Below are 20,031 nucleotides of genomic sequence, written 5' to 3' on the forward strand. Positions count from 1 at the left end.
AAAAATCACAGAATGATATGAGGGCAGGAACTTCGACTGGTTGTTGTGGTCTTTCGGCTATGATATGCAAACTTACTCAATTTCTGCGGAAACCCGGGCACGGTATGCGTCAGCAGAAACCCGCCATTCTCATCTGCCATCACGACCCCGCGCGCCGAAGACCCGGGCACGCCGTGACGAGACTCGAATATGATCGTCGCCCTGCTACCGCGGTCCATGAATGAACGCTGCTGTACATTACATAGACAACATTAACAATAATTAATCAGGTATAAACTCACTACCGTCGAGACAAACGGACACGAGTACCTAAAGTCTAAGTTAGATTAGGTAGGTTATTGTATATCCTTCCACGCCACCTGCGATGCATAGGTTCCTAAATAAGCCAGCTTGTGGCATAAATTGAATAAATTGAAAGAATGAACTCCCTTGCGTTAGAGCAGCGGTCGGCAACCTTTTAGCAGCCAAGGGCCACATAGTAGTTAACGAAGTTGACGCGGGCCGTACTTTGTTAATATTCATGACTTTATCAGACATTGTCGTTTGTCAATATTACATACAAAATAGCCAGGGAGGCTCGCGGGGCGCAAGTGACAGGTTCACGGGCCGCAAGTTGCCGACCGCTGCGTTAGAGGGTCTGCCACACAGACAATCCAACCTCTAGACCAGGGATGTTGCGAACATCCGCATCCGCAACCGCGGAACTTCCGCATTATTTTCAACATCCGCATCTGCATCCGCATCCGCATCAAATCGATGCGGAGCTTATGCGGATGCGGATGTCGAACAAGCCGGTACAGGAAGGTCTTAGCATGGGCGTAAGTGCTAGACTGCTAGGTAATTTAGTCATTAGCCAAAAAAACCTATTGGAAATTAGCAATCAAGCGTGAGTTGGACTTAATGTACGGAACCCTTGGAACGCGAGTCCGACTCGCACTTGGCCGGTTTTTTGAAATAAAAATTACTAAAATGTAATATTTGACGTTTTTTATGTACCTATCTTGACATCCGCATCCGCGGATGTGAGCCTTTAAAAATCCGCATCCGCGGATGTCAAAAAATCGGCATCCGCAACATCCCTGCTATAGACATAGCATAGTCGCGCTACCCCCTCTGCCACACATACGGTAGCGTTACTCCATCTTCGAGTCAATCCCGTGCCGTGATTGGTCCGTGTCTTTGAACGGACCAATCACGGCACGGGATTCGCTCACCTCGTCCCCCCGCACCCCCGTATTTTTGGCAGCATATGTTTCATGAAAGAATTGGCCTAGGCTCAGTCTAAAGGTTGGATTGTCAGTGGTCTGCCATCTTGTAGTCTACCTAAATAGAAACTTAAAAGTGATATTATTACTATGGGGCTTTCGCGGCAAATAACGGTCACCGTACTGCCCTCTACAGTCCACACACACTCCCTATTACGCGTCTTTGTCCTTTGTCTAAGCCAGCGGTCGGCAACCTTTTAGCAGCCAAGGGCCACATAGTAGGTAACGAAGTTGACGCGGGTCGCACTTTGTTAATATTTATGACTGGACTAGACATTGTCGTTTGTCAATATTACATACAAAATAGCCAGGGAGGCTCGCGGGCCGCAAGTGACAGGTTCACGGGCCGTATGCGGGTTGCCGACCGCTGGTCTAAGCTATAGTTTGTCAAGAGTCGATTGACAGTGTAGATATCATACTATATTTTTCTTAAGCTACCATAAATCCCCAAAGGGATGTAGGTACGAGTATAGTTATTTTTCAGTAGAGTCATAGAGAAATATAGTAAGACAAGAGTGCTCACTCCATACATCAACAACATAAGACTTTCCGGTCGGTGCTACATCTATTGTCAATTAGCAGTACTGATAGTTCCGCTACTCGATGCTAGATGTAGACACTGAAATTAATAGTATTTTTGATACCAAAACAGATGTATGGAGTGAGCAATCTATGTATTTATTTCTCTATGGTAGAGTAGAGCCACTAATTAATTTCTTTCTATTTTACCTTGTAGTCGGGCATCAAAGTATTACTCAGCATATCGGCCTCAGTGATGCCGTAAAGCGACTGTATCCACCGGCCCTCCGTGTCGGGCGTTAAGAAGCTGAAGTTCTGTCCGCTTGGGTGGACCACGCCCGTTGGAGGCTTGTATATGTACCACCTAATGCACGAAACCACACGAAAGCGATTTTATTTAAAATAGGTATATATCTCAGTGCCCGACGTCTCGATAACACATTCGATCTTACTTGAATGTCAAACACTTAAAACGGTCACCCATCCAAGTACTGACTCCGCCCGACGTTGCTTGACTTCGGTCAAAAATCACGTTTTTGAACCCTAAAATAATAGGGTCCCGTGTTTACCCTTTGGGTACGGAACCCTAAAAAAATAGATCGATAAGGTAAAAGGGTCATCAATCATCATTAGAGGTAAACTATGAGCACTTGCCTTAGACTTATGCAACTAAGCGTCCAGTGATAAACCTGACTGACCTGATCACAGGTACCTCTATAACTCGTATAAGTACCTAGATTTAATAGGCCACTGCATAACTATAACTGCTCTTGCAATCCACTGCATTTCCAATTTCTATACGGTGGTTCGATTGACACGACACTGCTTTTATGGAGCTTGTACAGTCAGCAGCAGAAGTCGCTAAGCGGGCGAGGTGTTCAAAATTACCTTGACGCGCTCTTATTCTCTAACAATAAAGTCGCGTCAAGATCATTTTGAACACCTCGCCCGCTTAGCAACTATTGCTGCTGACTGTACATAATATGCTGCTGTATGCTTACGTTGTACAATCTCCTAATTTATTTCTTACCAAGCCACAGGCTTGTATCCATCGCGACAATGTTGACCTACGTAGCCGTTCTCAGTCCTAAATCCGTAGCACTCCAATAAACTTCCGAGTAAATAAATTAATATAAAATTCATCTTGCAAAATGCAATTTTACATATAGTCCAGAAACATGGGCATATTGAAATTTCTACTTTATAGAGGAATAAAACAATAACCTGAATCACATGCAATAAAAACTTATCGAAAAGCATTTGAATGATCGCACTACATAATATATACCTACGTAGATTTGTCGTTGCAATGGCTGGTAGTAAATCCAGTACCAATATCGAATTTTACGTATTTCGAATTCGTAAATTAGGCATTTTATTCTACCCATATACAGTGTGTAAATCCAATACGGGCGAATATTTAAACGGTGGTTAGCATAGGACCTAAAAAGTATATTTAGATAGATTTTACTTAGAAATGCATTGAAAATTTTTACCATACAAAATAATTCGGCCCGCAATGTAATACACCACACACGTTACCGGATACGAGCTTTTTAAAGTAACTGTCAACGCTTGTTGGCAGTTACTATGAAAAGCTCGTATCTCGTAATGTCATTATCATCTTCTGTTTCTTAATGTTTACAGTACATTGCTGCTCGGTACATGTGGAAAAAATTTATCACGGGGTCATAAATTCATAATTAAGTGTAACTTAAAAAAACATCTTAATTAATGATAAGACGGGTAAATTCTATATCTGGTTTAATTTATTGCCCGTATTTGACTTACACACTGTATATGGCAACATGAATAAAAAGGTAAAAAAAAACGAAGATATTATTTAAAAAAAATATATTTCTATGTACAAAATTTTATTATCTATGTGATATTTTAAATTAACCATTAGACTTATTGACTAATACATAAATACATACAGTGTAAAGGCGTCGTCAATAGACTTTTTAAGTAGGTACTGTGTAAAAAAAAATGCGTAATAAAAGGTTACTTAACAATTACTTACTTAAGTATTGTTGGAGTATTTACAAGAGTAAAGTCTATTTTTTTATTCGGTGACTAAAATGACATTTCATAGTATGAAATGACACATGATGTTCATACTATGAAATGTCATTTTAGTCTACCGAATAAAAAATAAACTTTAGATGATCGGTTGCAAATCCTTAAAATAAAAGCATATAATTATATGCTTTGCATTGCATATATACCTACTAACTCACAACGTTGATCAAGAAGATCTAAAATTCAAAATGGCTCGAAGGAGCCTTGTCGAGAAATAATAACGATTGAACTAGTACATATTTGGAATACCTAAGGTACATAATTTAACAAAAGAACTATGTACAATAGACGTACAATACAATACTTATCTCGCGGTGACAAGATTGTCAAATCAATGTCAAATTGGCAAGTTAGAACAAAACATACTTACAGCGAGCGCAGTCTAGCTGTAAAAAACGATAAATAAATCCACAATACACATGTAATACTAGAACTGACTGAAATATTAAGAACACACATCTTTTTAGCGCAAAGTAATGTTTCGAATAATTTTACCTTAAAACTCTTAATTGTAATTGAACTTATTCCGTTTGCATAGTAATGTCATGTCAATATGATCATATTAAGAGTTTTAATTGTACTCTATGTTGAGACAAAAACACATGGTAACTTCAAAAGCACACATTAACATGATTTACACAGAGTTATTTTGTGGGTGACATAAAGAAAAGAATTCAATTCATTACCTAACTAATGGCTGAATTAGACGGCGCGCGAACTCGCATGCGATTTTAGTTACGTTCAATTCAACCAAACGATCAAAACCCGCAATGTAATGAAACTCGCATACGAGTTGTCGCATCGTCTAAATGAGCCCTAATAGATTAGAATCAACATGATTGGACCGACTCAATTAAATGAGCGAAGTTTCCCCATAAAATGGGTCCCGATGTACAAACGGTCCCGCCGCCCCGGGATTCTTGTGGTAACTGAAAATGAATAAAGATGAAAATAAAATGGATGGAGATCAATGCACACAACATAGAACACTCGGACACGGGAGCAAATGGAATGAAACATCTCGCCTAAGGGACCCGCCCGAGTGGACGCTCGAGTTGAGCGTGCAGCGGGGCGGGGCGTGCGGCGTGCATGTTAAACAAATGCAAGCGTATAGGAGCGGCCTTAGTGCACGCTGCTCAAATCACTTGTGAGCCCGACGCCACGCTGCACGCCCCGCCGAACGCTCCGCTCCGAGCGTCCACTCAGGCCTTACACTGACGGTAAAGCGAGTGAGTTTCGAACCCCAACTCGTATCATAGAAAAATAAGCAAGCTTATAGAGTACCTACTTGCTCTATTCATCAATTTCCTTACCTAATAACAAAGAGGATTGATTGTAATAGAGCGGTAAAGTCTAAGAAAAAATGTGCCCCTTAGTTTGACATCGAAAACAGTTGGCGCTGTACTGCGCCATGTTTTGCTTTGCGGTCACTGAATTGTCAAACGTCAAATTTTGACAATCAGAGTTACCGCAAAATGTATGGAGCTGTACAGCGCCATCTCGTTTACCTGTCAAATTCGAAGCACCAAATTGTCTTAGTGTAAGGCCTGAGTGGACACTCGAAGCGGAGCGTTCGGCGGGGCGTGCAGCGTGGCGTCGGGCTCACAAGTGATGTGAGCAGCGTGCACTAAGGCCGCTCCTATACGTTTGCATTTGTTTAACATGCACTCCGCACGCCCCGCCCCGCTGCACGCCCAACTCGAGCGTCCACTCAGGCCTTACACTTACGATTTTAAAACATCTTACTCAATCAATGTGTCTTTGCTTAAGAATAATATAAGAAGTAGTATGAGTAAATTAGTGTCCACTTACCGCCCTATTGATGTCTCCAACGCAGACCCAGTAATCAGCCACCTTGGTGTCTTGGCTGTTGTGCATCTTGTGAGCGACGGCGACCGTCCATTTCGAGTGGTCGTGGTGAGATGTGAAGGACATACGAGCCAGGGGGAACTTTAGGCGGTCTATGTTCCGCACTCTGAAATTGGATATGGACATTTTTATTTGATATTTAAATGCTATATCACTATAAAAATACGATAGCGATATACGAAGCGCTGGTGGCCTAGCGGTAAGAGCGTGTGACTTTCAATCTGGAGGTCGCGGGTTCAAACCCCGGCTCGTACCGATGAGTTTTTCGGAACTTATGTACCAAATCTCATTTGATATTTACCAGTCGCTTTTTGGTAAAGGAAAACATCGTGAGGAAACCGAACTAATCCCAATAAGGCCTAGTTTTCCCATCTGGGTTGGAAGGTCAGATGGAAGTCGCTTTCGTAAAAACTAGTGCCTACTTCAATTCTTGGGATTAGTTGTCAAAGCGGACCCCGGGATAACGCGAGGAAGAAGAACCGAACATTCGGCCACGGAGTGACAAAGTGAATCAAAACATGTACACGCAGCCCCAATATTAGTCACTATTATTATTGCTTGATCTCTAAAATAGCCCATTCCAAAAACTTTCAGTGTGATCTTTACGTACTGAAAGTTCCTATTGCACTCCGAGTCCAAGGTGCCAGGCCCATTAGTCCAGGACTCCACCAGCAGGTCTGACTGCAGAACCTCGGCCACTAACCCACTGTACAAGTCGTCGTTGAACATGGCACTCTTCGCGAACGAGAGGAACTTGCGTCCAGCTAGGGTTTCGAAACTCTCTATGTGGTACCTGGGGAAATATAGCCAGGGTTATGTGGAGGAAACAGTACTAGTAAACCGGGGTGACTGAAAATCAGGGGCGACTTTGAAATTTAATTTTTAAATTACATAATTTTTGATGTGCTTTTTTTTGTTTTTTTTTTCATGTTGACGAGTAAAGGTGCCCTATACGGCTACCATCAGTTTGGCACTGACATAAACGCCGTCGAGAACGTAATTTACTTTCTATACATCTCGCTCGTACATATTAGTGCAAACGAGATGTATAGAAAGTAAATTACTTTCTCGATAGCGTAAGTCAGTTTTGACACTGTCAGTGACTCATGGTACGGGCTCTTGTGGCCTATTTGCTGAATAAATGTTAAAGTTTGTAGTTTAAGGGGTTTTGTAGTAGATAAACAATTCATAAAAACAATTTTGTTATACGAACAGTTCAAGAAAATAATGAATAATGTTTATTTAGTGGCAGTTTTGAAACTATCAAAGTAACACCAAAATTTCCTAGTGACTCAATTTTACAGTCACCTGTCTCTGATCAATAATCGTGAATCTAAGTTAATTACTTGTGATACTTCGCTAAGCACCCCGTATTTTATTTATTTACTCATTGTATCGATATGTTATGTAGGTACATGCCGACGTTTATTGTGTGTTGTTTGTTCAATACACATGTACATTTTATATTATTTACTAATACTATTCAGTCAAAGAATAACAAATACCGAACATTGCATCCAAATACGACACGAGTTGTGAGTATTGTTCACACTATGACTAATCATAAGAACGGAAAAGGAAATCAGAGTATTACGCATAATATGCATAGTATTTTCAGATCGTATTAGTAGCACAACACAAACAAAAAACAAGGCCTACATTTTGTATGAAGCAAAATTTTTAGCTAAATACCCATAACTTCATATGCAACTCATGTCACTCACTATAGTCGGCTGTCGCCATCCTTATTAACACATTCAGTGCAGAAAACCCGACTATCGGGTATTTTATGATTTCTTTCCCAGGCCGGACGATAGTCGGGATCGTGGTACTACAGCTTTATATGTCAATTTTTCTGATGTCTTGTTTGGCTGGGTGGCAATGAATGTGTTAGGGCTGATTTAGACGGCGCGCGAACTCGCATGCGATTTTAGTTACATTGCGGACTGTTGGTTACGTCCAATTCAACCGACCGATCAAAATCCGCAATGTACCTAATGAAACTCGCATGCGAGTTCCCGCATCGTCTAAATGAGCCCTTAAAGTATCAAGCCGGTGTGTGGAGTTGCAAGCGTCCATAACTTAGGACTGATGCCTACAGTGCCCACCATCTTGCGAGCTGTGTAATAGGTAGGTACGTCTGAGAAAGGTTTGCAACTTGTAACCTATAATCGCTGTTTGCCTTTCTAACAAACACGGTTGTATGGGTATACAATACATACATGTTACGCGACCTTGTTCGTCATAATTAAGGTGACAAGAATATCCAAGGAACCGATTCATTGAAGCTACTAGATTTGTAATATCTAGTCTTAAACAAATTCGTGCTTCGAATTTGGCAGCTAATGTAGATGGCGCTGCGCGCTGCAGGGATCCGTGTGTGTTGACACTGTTGACGTTTATAATGTGGTTCCGTACAGCCATCTTTTTCAGCTGTGACGATATTTGTAAGTCTCAGACACTTGCTTTACGTCAACAAATCTTATACAATCAGTGAATCTTTGTTGGCAACTTACCAAGGGGAAGCATCGACAGTCTTATTGTTGACCACCTCAACCAACATCGGCAGCTCATTCTCGTATTCCGTAGGTATTTGGCTGTAAACCACCAGCGGCTCGTTGTATTTCAGCTGCGTGGCTATCTGGTTCACGGTGGCGGTTTGCACCGACATGCAGAGCATCGACTGTCCATACTTCATACCGGTTTGTGGGTAGCTGTAGCTGGTCAGGTTCATGCCGCGACCTGAAGTCAAAACATAAATATGTATGGAAATAAAAAAATGCAACAATGGTATGAAGTCTCCCAAGGTTTACATGGCGCTGTACGGCTTCGTATTTAGCCATGAATCTAGTATTAAACTGGATCGGGCATGAGTGGTGGGGATAACTGACAGAACGGGATAGCCTTATGTATCTTTCAGTAGGAGTAGCAGCGAAAGCGCTATTATTGTTTGTCCTTGTCACAGTCTCACATTTTTCTTTATTCCCCACCATAAATTAGTATGGATTGGTCTAATTTATATGTTTTGTTCCTCACGGAGGCACGCGTAGACCACTTCTATTGCTACCTTCTATGTATTTAGCAGTAACTTTGGTTGCCAAAAGTTGACATTTCATCCACCACAAAGACATACATAAATATAATCACGCCTATTTCCCGGAGGAGTATGCAGAGACCACGGATAAAATCATAGATGTTAGGATCCTAATAGATGCGGTATAAGGTGTGTACCTTACGCACGTGTGTGCGTCCGTGAGGAACAAAACATAGGCAATGCCAATGCGACAATATGATGGGTCGAATTCATTTGTTGCCCACCATAATCCATACTAATTTATGGTGGGGAATAAAAAAAATTTAGACTGTGACAAGGACAAACAATAATAGCGCTTTCGCTGCTACTCCTACTGAAAGATACATAAGACTATCCCGTTCAGTCATTTTCCCAGTCATGCCTGATCCATGGATAAAATAAAGTAAAGCGCCATTCACTTCAGCTGTCAGAGTCTTTTAACACTTTACAGATGTTCTACCATCAAATACGCCTTGGTTACTATAGCCTGACCAGTAATATATGATAATTGTCAAGAGGGCGCTGTTATTCTCATGTATAGGGTGACAATTCAGTGTAGTATGAAAAAATTAGTTCCAGTGAAATTCCGCAACATGGCGCACCCTCAATAGATCCTGGTTCACCTATACACTCTTTGTTTGCAAACGAATGGTATACTTAACATGTATTAATGTAATACTCACCATCAGGTACCGGTGGGAACCTCGGCACAGAATGCACCAGCCACAGCGAGGTGAACTTGTCCCCCATAATCACGCCCTTTGTGTGGCCTTTCTCGACCCTATTCTTCAGGAATTTAGTGTGCATTTTGCACATCTCGGCCAAGTCGTAGTCGTCATAATACTTGTCGCCTAGCTTAAACTTCTTGTACTTCTTTACTGAAGGTTCCGTGAACTTCATTTGCCCTGCGTACAATTATGAGACTATTATAGACTGTAACTTAAAACTCCCGGGCAAACTCAAAAACTTCTTATTCCATGAGAAAGGTCTAATTTTGTTAAAATAAGTACTTTGGTTTAATTAAACCAAGTCTGTGATTAAACCTCTCTTTCCTGTAGGCCTAGCACATGATTGGCGCGACAGTATCTCGCGGCGCGATAGACTACCTACCCGTCTTTTTATAACTATGTTAATAAAATAGGGACGGGTAGTCTATCTCGCCGCAAGATACTGTCGCGCCAACCATGTGCTAGCCCGGCTGTTTTTAATATATTTTTATAATTATTACCTTTTTTACGTTTTGAATACATTTCAGCTACATTTTGCAGAATATCTGGCGCATTCTCATTAGCTGGTGGCTGGTCATTGTACAACACGGTCATAGTATTCTTTGACTGCAATAACAATTACACAACATATGATTTTTATATGAATGGGTTAGTGTTACAACTAGATATTGCTTGTAAGAAGTGAATGGCCTATATACGCCCTAGTGATAACGAATGACAATAGCCAGCAATGCAATAGCTAGCATTGATAAAATTGTATTACAATATGAACACTGAAGGAATTACGTACTTACCTAACACAATATAATGTGTAATTAAGGTCAAAAATGTATATACTGGTTAACCAGGGTGACTTTGAAATGCAGGGGCGACTCTAATATTTCAGTTTTTCAGCCGTAACAAATTTTTATTCGCAGAGATGTGACTTATTTGAAATACTTGTATTTAAAATGCAAATACAAAATGCAAAATACCTATTTTGTATTTTGTATTTAAATACCTTTTGAAGAAAACTATTTTGTATTTTATTTGAAATAGTTTTTAGGACCTATTTTCTATTTTCAAAATACAAAATACTTTATAGTAGCTAATTTAGGTAGGAGTTACAATCTCTTCTGATGTTACAATCCTGGCAAAACTCTCATTCTTTTAACATGGAACTGTTGAATATGTTTAGTAACGTCGCACATGACAACAAAATTAGCGAGTGGTTAAAAAAGAAGAATGTTGAGTGTTGTGAGGGTTTCAAGGCATGAGAGGAGAACAAACTTTTCTGCCCTGGTGAAACACAAACGTGACGTTTTCATTACACTAACGAGAGGTATTACCTATACTAGCTGTAAAACATTACATATCTAAATTAATGCTTTTAAAAATTGGCCGTTAAAAACCATCATCCATCATCCATCCTTCCGGTTAATATGAGCAAACAACTAGAAATTTGCACTTTAGATAGAGGACTGATTGACACACTGTTTTCAAAGAATAAAGAGAGTCTTTTCAACTCGGAAATTCCGAGTAATACTTTTTAATTCAGACTAGGTATTCACTATTCAGAGTACCTTTTATCGCAAAGTATTTGTATTTAAAAAAAGTATTTTGAAAATACCTATTTCGTATTTTGTATTTTAAATATAAATTCAAAAACTATTTTGCATTTGAAATAGTATATCAAGGAAATATTTGCATTTTGTATTTAAATACTTTTTAAAGTATTTTTCACATCTCTGTTTATTCGCAATTTTTAATAGTAGGTAATCACGAATGTATAATAATCTAACTTGTTACATGAACAGTTAGTGAAAATAACGAATAATGCTAATTTAGTGGCAGTTTTAAAACTATCAAAGTATCCCCAAAATTTCCTAGTCACTCCGTTTTACGGTACTAGAGGAACTTAATTCTATTGAAGTGGGTTATTAAATTAATTATGACTGTAAAATGTATTAATGTTGACTGTGGTAGGTAATTTTTTAATAGTAGGAAAGGATGACTAAATACTAAACTAAGAGGAGTAGGTTCTTAACTACTTGTGGACATTATTACAAATAATTAGGTAGGTACCTACTTATTTATTCTACTTGAGCTCAGGCTCAGAAACAGTTGTTTTGTATTTGGAACTCTTAGTTAGATACTCTATAAAAGTTCATAATAGATTGCCGTATAACAATTTGTATGAAAGGTCTCAAGAGGCTATAATCCATTCAGTTACCTAATCCCAGTGAATAAATTAAGTACTAGTATTTGTAGCAACCATAATCAGACCATACAACCCTAATGAATAATGGACATAAATCTAATTTTTATAAAGATATGTTCTAATCTAAGGAACTGTTACCAGGTACATGGGCTGCAGTGTCCTGCCCAACATGGAGTTGGGATTGGCAATGGACAAGTCGGACATGATCCAACCTTGGCGCAGTTTTGACGGAGTCAGGTACATGTAGGCTACCCCTTTCCGGACCAGGGGATTTAAATGATTCTTTTCTTTAGGTAACTTGTATATGTAAAACCTATGAACAAAAGCAAGTCATTGATTTTATTAACGCAGATAACCATATCCTCTAGCAGTTCAGAGACCTATAAAAAGGCCTTCCATTCCATTTTGAATTTTTATTTAATTAAATTAAAATAGCATTTGTCTTGGCAAAATTTGATTCATGGGTGACTAGACAATGTAATATTGTAGCTATTGTAAGTGACTCAACATTTATTTCTTTTGTGACAAACATCTAATTTTATTGTAATTACTTACTTAATTTAATATTTGTTTTAAGTTAAGCATGCTTTATATAAATACAGAGCACAGTAAGTATAAAAAATTCCCTCAGCTTATAGGACATATTTACATGTTTTTTATTTCAATAAATAGTAATCCAGTGAAAATAGTCATAGGATTTCAATGAATTTCATTTAATAAATAGAGGTACTTACCAGTCAACTGGTTCACCCCTATCATTCCTACATTGTTGAGCTGAACCATCACAATCAGACACAAATAAAAGAACCACGATAAAACATAAGCGGTACATCGTGAGGCGTGTTTATTTCGCGAAATCCAAGCTCGAAGTAACAGAAAGGTCAGAAGGATGTTTTTACAATCGGTGTGTCATTTACAGTTCGAGCGACATGTTGCAAATAAAACTATTAAACAATGCATTTATTTACACAACAATTTATAAACAAGTCATGGATTTCCTTTCCGATTGAGGGTTCAACAATTTGAATTCAAAATAAAAATTTCGGTTGTTGTTGTTTTCTTTGTGTCGCGAAGTGACGCATACGCAGTACGCACGGGAGCCACTAATACACAACCAAATAATGCTCAACCCAAGAATGTACAGCCCAATAATTGGCGTCCATGATGGACGCGGATTATTGGGCTGTACATTCCTGGGTTGAGCATTCTCGGTCCGCGCAAGTTTGGTCCGGGGCGATAATACGAAGCCACTATTTTCACAGGGCAATAATGTACGACCCCATAATTCGCGTCCACTAATTTGAGTCCCTTGGCTTTCAATTATTGGGCTGAACATTATTGGTACAGGTCGAGAAAGCCCGACCCAATAATGTACGACCCAATAATTGGAAGCCAAAAACCAGAGACATTCTTTTTTTTAAGGGAGCTGTCAAAATTAGTAGTGACGTTCTGACATGAGCTCTTGACAGCTCAAAAATAATCGGTTTTTCCAGTGACATCTATCAGTGACATTGACAGTATTGACACTTGTTGCTTAAGTTGCTTTACAATTTCTGTATCAATTTTTATTTTTCATGTATTTTTGCGAGGAATACAGAAGTGCGGACGTGACTCGAACGAAGACGGCTAAGTGTAGACGTGGCCCATTTACTTGCTGAGCGAAATCAGAATAACCAATGGCGTCTGGACTGGAAGAATCACATAACCCACGGCAAGCTTCAATCATATCAGTACAGATGCAAGAACCCTGTTCTGAGTCTCTGATCCATAAGTGTGGCCTGCTTAGGCCTTAGGCCACGTGTCGGCATCCTCGATAACATCAATCAATCCCACAGTGACTTGTTACCTGATACGACTGTTACCTGATACGACTTGCAGGTAGTTTTTGGCATTTGAAAAGATGGTAACTTTGGGAATTTTGTGGGACTGATATGTTCAGCCTATACTTGGGACAAACCATGTAAAAAATATGTGTCAATGAAATTCAAATATTGTGAAGAACATTACAAGTTGCTCAAGTTGTCGTGTCGGCAGTACCACTTCTACGACCGAGCAGTCTTGATACGCCGTGTCTACGAAGAAAGACTCAGAAAACTTCAAGACGCATCAATCACATGCAAGTTAGAAGAGCCACAATTAGAGCCCAAGTACATCGCAGACCTGCAGGATTTGAAGGCGCAAATAGAAGAACGCTTACACTACATGCAGATCACCCAACCAGCACCAGCAGATGACGTCGCAGAATTGGCCAGGGTGGAGTTAGCAATGAGAAAACATTACACACAGAGATTCTGCATTACTAAAGACAACAATCATGACATGTGGGAAGACCACTTGAAAAACATTATAACAAAAAGTGAAGTGAGAAACAAAGACAATGATCGTGAGTTATTAGAACAGTATGCTAAAGAACAGTGGTTATTAGAATTAAGAGCCATAGTCCATGATTATTCACCAGACTTGACATCACCGACTACTCACTTAACAACTAATCAAAATTAGGATTAGAAGTAAATTTAGAAAAAATTAAGGATACACCGATAGTTAATAAGCTAAACTTAATGTTGTGTTTGCCAATTGGCGATAAGTATAATACATTTTTAGAAACGTATGTAGATTTTAGTAAGACTAGCATTAATGAAATGTATTATAATTATCACTATGGCTACCCCATATTCAACTATGTGCCGTCCCAGGAAACATGGGCATAGATCGAATATTATAGCCAATAGAATTTATTCGTATGATGTTGTAGAATATAGCCAATAGAATTGTAATTCGATATTGTAGAATATACTTGTTATTAGGATTTACTTGTTATTAGCCTATGTACTTATTAATTTACTTGTTTTTAGGCTATGTACTTATCAATTTATTTGTTTTTAGGCTATGCACTTATTAATTTACTTTTTACATATTAGGTTATGCACTTATTAATTTACTTGTTATTCACTTATAAACGGTGGTGGCCGAGTGGATATGACGCCCGAATTTCAATCCGGAGGTCGCGGGTTCAAATCCTGGCTCGTACCAATGAGTTTTTCGGAACTTATGTACGAAATATCAATTTACCACTAGCTTTTCGGTGAAGGAAAACATGCAATACATCTGCGAAGAAATTCAAAGGTGTATGTGAAGTCCCCAATCCGCTTTGGGCTAGCGTGGGGACTACAGTTTTGGTATGGGAACCAGATCAATCATGTCAGATGGGGGGACAGTATTTCGGAGGGGTACAGGTTGGAGTGTGGCGTGAGACAAGGGGGGCTGAGCTCGCCCACACTCTTCAACCTGTACGTTAACGATCTGATTGAGGTGCTCAGCAGCCGTCATGTCGGTTGTCACATTGACGGGGTATGCTTCAACAATATTAGCTACGCAGACGACATGGCGTTGCTGAGTGCATCTGTTGGAGGTCTCCGCGAACTCATTAGTCTCTTATAGCAGTTTGCCAGTAGTCACGGCCTTAAATATAACGCTAAGAAGAGCGAGCTAATGATTTTCAGAGCGGGGACTAAATGTCCGTCCGAGGTACCTCCTGTACGTCTCAGCGGGGTCCCCTTGAAGCGTGTTCACCGGTTCAAATATCTAGGCCATGTGTTAACGGACGACCTTAAGGATGACGAAGATATTGAACGGGAGCGGAGAGCGTTGTCAGTCCGAGCCAATATGATAGCCCGCAGGTTTGCTCGTTGTTCTTTTAACGTCAAAACTACACTGTTTCGTGCATACTGTACCACTTTTTACACGAGCAGCCTGTGGGTTAAATACACACAGAAGGCATACAACGCTCTCCGTGTTCAATATAATAACGCGTTAAGGGCGCTGCTGCATTTACCGAGGTTTTGCAGTGCCTCGGGAATGTTCGCGGAGGCGCGTGTGGATTGCTTTTACGCCACCATGCGCAAGAGAGCAACCTCAGCAGCGCGGCGTGTGCGCGCCAGCGGCAGCGCCCTGCTGGCAGTCGTCGCCGACAGGCTTGACGGACCATTTATGAGACACTGGTTGTCATTGCATGCACCAGTGTCCCATAACTGGACCAAATGATGTACCTACCTAGTTAAGTTAGATTATATAATTTATTTGTCGACATTTTCATTTTTATTTTCATTATTTTGTATTGTTCTGTTAGTATATATATGGTTTGTTATTGTGTCGTTTAAGTACTTGTGTTATGTATTGTGTGATTTGTCTCTGTGTTGTATGGGTGAAAAGCCTGAAATAAATGATATTTTATTTTTATTTTTTTATAATATTGCATTGTCACCCGACTTACGCCATTTAAATTATGAGTGGCCACCATAAATTACGGGGCTTACGGTCACGTGATCGCCTTACGCCCCTTACGGTCACGTAATCGCCTTACGCTGTCTCGAGTTTATCATTTTTTTTCCCACCTCAAAAAGTGCCCACCGCCGCTAAAGAAGTTTTCACTTCAAAAATAAGTTCAAAAACTAAAACCCGACTACTGAAAAATTGCGCTCTTCAAAGTATGAAACAAGAAAAAAATTCATCTCGAAATCGCATTTAGAAAATATTTTATATTTATTATCTTTAAATTATAGATATTCAGAGGATAGCCGTGGTCGTATGCCACGATTCTTTAAACTTTAAAGCTTATGTTAGCTTAGTTATTTACTGCATTGTGTTGTTAAATGGGTAAGTGGCAAGTTTGATGCCACGAATATTCGGCAACTATTCGGCCTATTCGGCCACTTTGCCGAATATTCGGTATTCGACCGAATGTTGCCTACTATTCGCCCGAATACCGAATATCTGTTGCATCTACTTAAAAAGAAAAATTGCAGAATAAAAATAATCAAAAACTATGTAGGTAAGGTATATTTAGAATGTGTTCTTGGAAAGTTGTTAAATACGAAGACCCTTTTTTGAGCATTTGTTGATTAAAAAATATTTGTGTCATGCCGAATATTCGGTATTCGGCCAAAACCACTATTCGGGGCATCTCTAGTATTAATATTAATGTCTTTCCTATCACGAAACAATGATGTTCCGGACCTGTGGGAGGCGTTTGCCGAGCCGAAGACAATATATTGCCTTTTGACATTTTAATGCCTGTAGGGGCTACACCGAGTGGATGCTGCCCTTGCCCGTCATGGGACGCACGTGGAAGCAGCACCCGCCAAGGTGTATAAAGACTGAGATGCCACGAATATTCGGCAACTATTCGGTATTCGGCCTACTCGGCCTTTTTGCCGAATATTCGGTATTCGGCCAAATGTTGTCTACTATTCGGCCGAATACCGAATATCTCTTGCCTCTAACTAAAAAGAAAAATTACACAAAAAATACCAAATTTAGGTATAAGTATTTAATATTTAAAAAGTATTATTGGAAAGTTGTTAAATAGGAAGACCCTTTATTTAAGTATTTGTTGATTATGAAATATCTTATTTTTATCATGGGTCTGATTTCATTGACTCTAACCCTACATTCATTAGTCCTGTTTTACAAAAAATATATATCTTAGAACGAAACGTTGTGCTTTGTTGGCGAACAGTTTTCATAATATTGTGACTCACAATGTTCGCATCTCATGCCGAATATTCGGTCGCCGAATATTCGGTATTCGGCCGAGAGAGTGGCCGAATATTCGGTATTCGGCCAAAACCATTATTCGGGGCATCTCTAATAAAGACTATTGAGAGTTGATGGAATCTAAAATGGACTAGGCTAGGCTATTGGGTCAAAGCCATGGACTTACTGGGCCTACTGGGCTACCGCTATGCTATGGCATTGTAAACCAGACGCCTGCCTAATAAAATGGTATAGGTAATACAATTTTATTTCGGGCAGATGGTGACTTGCCCCCACGTACAAGGTGAGCCCCCACATTAAGCTACATCTAAGTTGACTCAAGCGCAACACCGGTGCGAGGGCTGAGGGTAGAGAACTAGAGAGGTGTCACTGGACTTTAAACATACCTGTAGCCAACTTGCCACTTATGTTTTCACATCTACCCTCGAGAACGTAGATTTCACGACTCCACTCTGGACAGCCGGCTAAGGCAAGCCGGAGGCAGACAATCCTATTCTGTTATGTTGTGCTATTATAATTTAACCCTTTTTTTAAATACTGTAAAGATTGGGGGTGTCATTCTGAATCCCTAACAACGTTTGTCCTAAAGTCACTTGCCCTAACTGGTTTGTCCTAATGGGCACATGCCATAACGATCAATTGTCATAACGATTATTTTCTATAATGTAAGGTTCTGAAAAATGGTTAGGTATTAGAACTTGCTGCCACAAAAGTGGGTTAGGTTAGGGTTCAACTGCGACCCTCGCAAAAAAGAAAATATGCATTATAACATTAAGATAAATAATCAATATTAGGATAACCAAAATTAGGGTTTATAGTGTTAGGACAACTGATCATTATGACAAACAATATTAGGGAATGCATCGATAGGAGAAAAGACTTTAGGGATTTAGATATAGATCCAAGATTGGATTCCAGCGATAAAAAGTTTCTACTATAACTATTGCATACTGTTTAACAGTTGGAAAAGGTGAAAAAATATTTTATATTAACAAAAAATAATTTTCTCCAAATTAAATGTTATCTGGGGGCACGGCAGTGCCCCCGCCAAGTCGAGCAAAACAAAGAGGCACGGCCGTACCATCCTTCTCGAAGCGATTCAGGATTTCAGGCCATTTTCGACGTCCTGTAATTTTGTGCTGGCTGAATGGCTGAAGCTAGAACCCTGAATTTTCAGTAATCTATAGGGCTTAACATGCTTAAGATATATTCTCAAAAACATTCAATTTGAATTTGTAGTTTAAGAATTATTGTATGTGTCCCTTAATTTCGACACTGATTCACTCACTCACGATCATCATAATTCTAAGGTACTTCTAGCATACCCACAAGCTTCACATTTTAAACATAAGTAGTTTTCAGCTTATCAAGCCATAGAAAACCTAAAAATATTGCCATATCAGTCACGTTTTAAAGATCTAAGAGTTGCATAAGTAAGTTTGTAATCCCATATAAATATATGCTATTACAAAATTACTGTTGCAGTTCCTACAAATAGTAGGTAAAGTAAAGGTACACTACGATGTACGATGTGAGTATGAATGAAGATGTGTTTAGTTATGATATGTGTATACATAGTATGGGTATGAGTACCCGAAAAGAAGGACTGCCTACAAAAAGAGATGAGATCTCATCAAAAACATTACATGTAAAAAAGGTGCAAGTCTCGCAACGCTTCTATACTACAAAAAAGTTTAAGATGTAAAATGTGAAACCAAGTCGGTTATTTTAATCAGTGCCAGGGGGTGTTAAAACCGTATCAATAAGATATCTTTAATTTGTAATACATAGAATGACTTGGCGATCGCACATAATGCTTTACTCGTACCGTATACTCACCGTACCGTACACTAAATATGTGTAATGCTCAAACTGCAATTAGCGCTAGCGTTATGTTCAATTAGAATTATTTTTAATAGGCGACGATGATCCTTATGTCATTATGCAGCCGTGCGATGGCCAAGTCATTATACGTATTACAAATTAAAGATATCTTATTGATACGGTTTTAACACCCCCTGGCACTGATTAAAATAACCGACTTGGTTTCACATTACATCTTAAACTTTTTTGTAGTAGAAGCGTTGCGAGACTTGCACCTTTTTACATGTAATGTTTTTGATGATTTGTTTGTTTGTAGGTAATTGTATTGTATTCGTTCACAAAATAATATATCATCAAAATGGAGGCCTGAAAGTTAAATTGATTACCTCAATATTGACTTAGTCCATAGTTTCCCAAAGTGGTCAATACCGCCCCCCAGTGGACGCTGAAGAGTTTCAGGGGGGCGGTAAGGGCCGCGGAAGCGATTGGGGGGCGTTCATGCTGCCCAGGGGGGCGCTTCCGCAAGTGAAAAAAAAAGCGGCCAAGTGCGAGTCAGACTCGCCCATGAAGGGTTCCGTATTTAGGCGATTTAAGACGTATAAAAAAAAACTACTTACTAGATCTCGTTCAAACCAATTTTCGGTGGAAGTTTACATGGTAATGTACATCATATATTTTTTTTTGTTTTATCATTCTCTTATTTTAGAAATTACAGGGGGGAGGACACACATTTTACCACTTTGGAAGTGTCTCTCGCGCAAACTATTCAGTTTAGAAAAAAATGATATTAGAAACCTCAATATCATTTTTGAAGACCTATCCATAGATACCCCACACGTATGGGTTTGATGAAAAAAAATTTTTTGAGTTTCAGTTCGAAGTATGGGGAACCCCAAAAATTTATTGTTTTTTTTC

At 39.4% G+C, this 20,031-nt stretch overlaps 2 protein-coding genes across 2 annotated transcripts; both read right to left on the bottom strand.

Moving 5' to 3' along the window:
- Positions 1 to 5: 5 nt before the first annotated feature.
- Positions 6 to 3,048, bottom strand: LOC134653717 (deoxyribonuclease-2-alpha-like). The gene is made up of 3 exons (XM_063509111.1): positions 2,815 to 3,048; positions 1,995 to 2,148; positions 6 to 230 (listed from the first exon to the last, which is right to left on the bottom strand). Exons 1-3 carry the CDS (start codon positions 3,042 to 3,044, stop codon positions 6 to 8), a joined length of 609 nt encoding a protein of 202 aa, XP_063365181.1. The 5' UTR covers positions 3,045 to 3,048.
- A 1,638-nt stretch (positions 3,049 to 4,686) lies between these two features.
- On the bottom strand, positions 4,687 to 12,817 carry LOC134653570 (deoxyribonuclease-2-alpha). Its single transcript, XM_063508960.1, has 8 exons — positions 12,471 to 12,817; positions 11,875 to 12,049; positions 10,037 to 10,142; positions 9,492 to 9,713; positions 8,252 to 8,477; positions 6,346 to 6,528; positions 5,679 to 5,841; positions 4,687 to 4,795 (listed from the first exon to the last, which is right to left on the bottom strand). The coding sequence occupies exons 1-8, from the start codon at positions 12,566 to 12,568 to the stop codon at positions 4,697 to 4,699; spliced, it is 1,272 nt and encodes a 423-aa protein (XP_063365030.1). The 5' UTR covers positions 12,569 to 12,817; the 3' UTR covers positions 4,687 to 4,696.
- Between the last annotated feature and the right edge of the window lie 7,214 nt (positions 12,818 to 20,031).

This window comes from Cydia amplana, chromosome 13 (genome assembly GCF_948474715.1).
Source record: "Cydia amplana chromosome 13, ilCydAmpl1.1, whole genome shotgun sequence".
NCBI lineage: Eukaryota > Metazoa > Arthropoda > Insecta > Lepidoptera > Tortricidae > Cydia > Cydia amplana.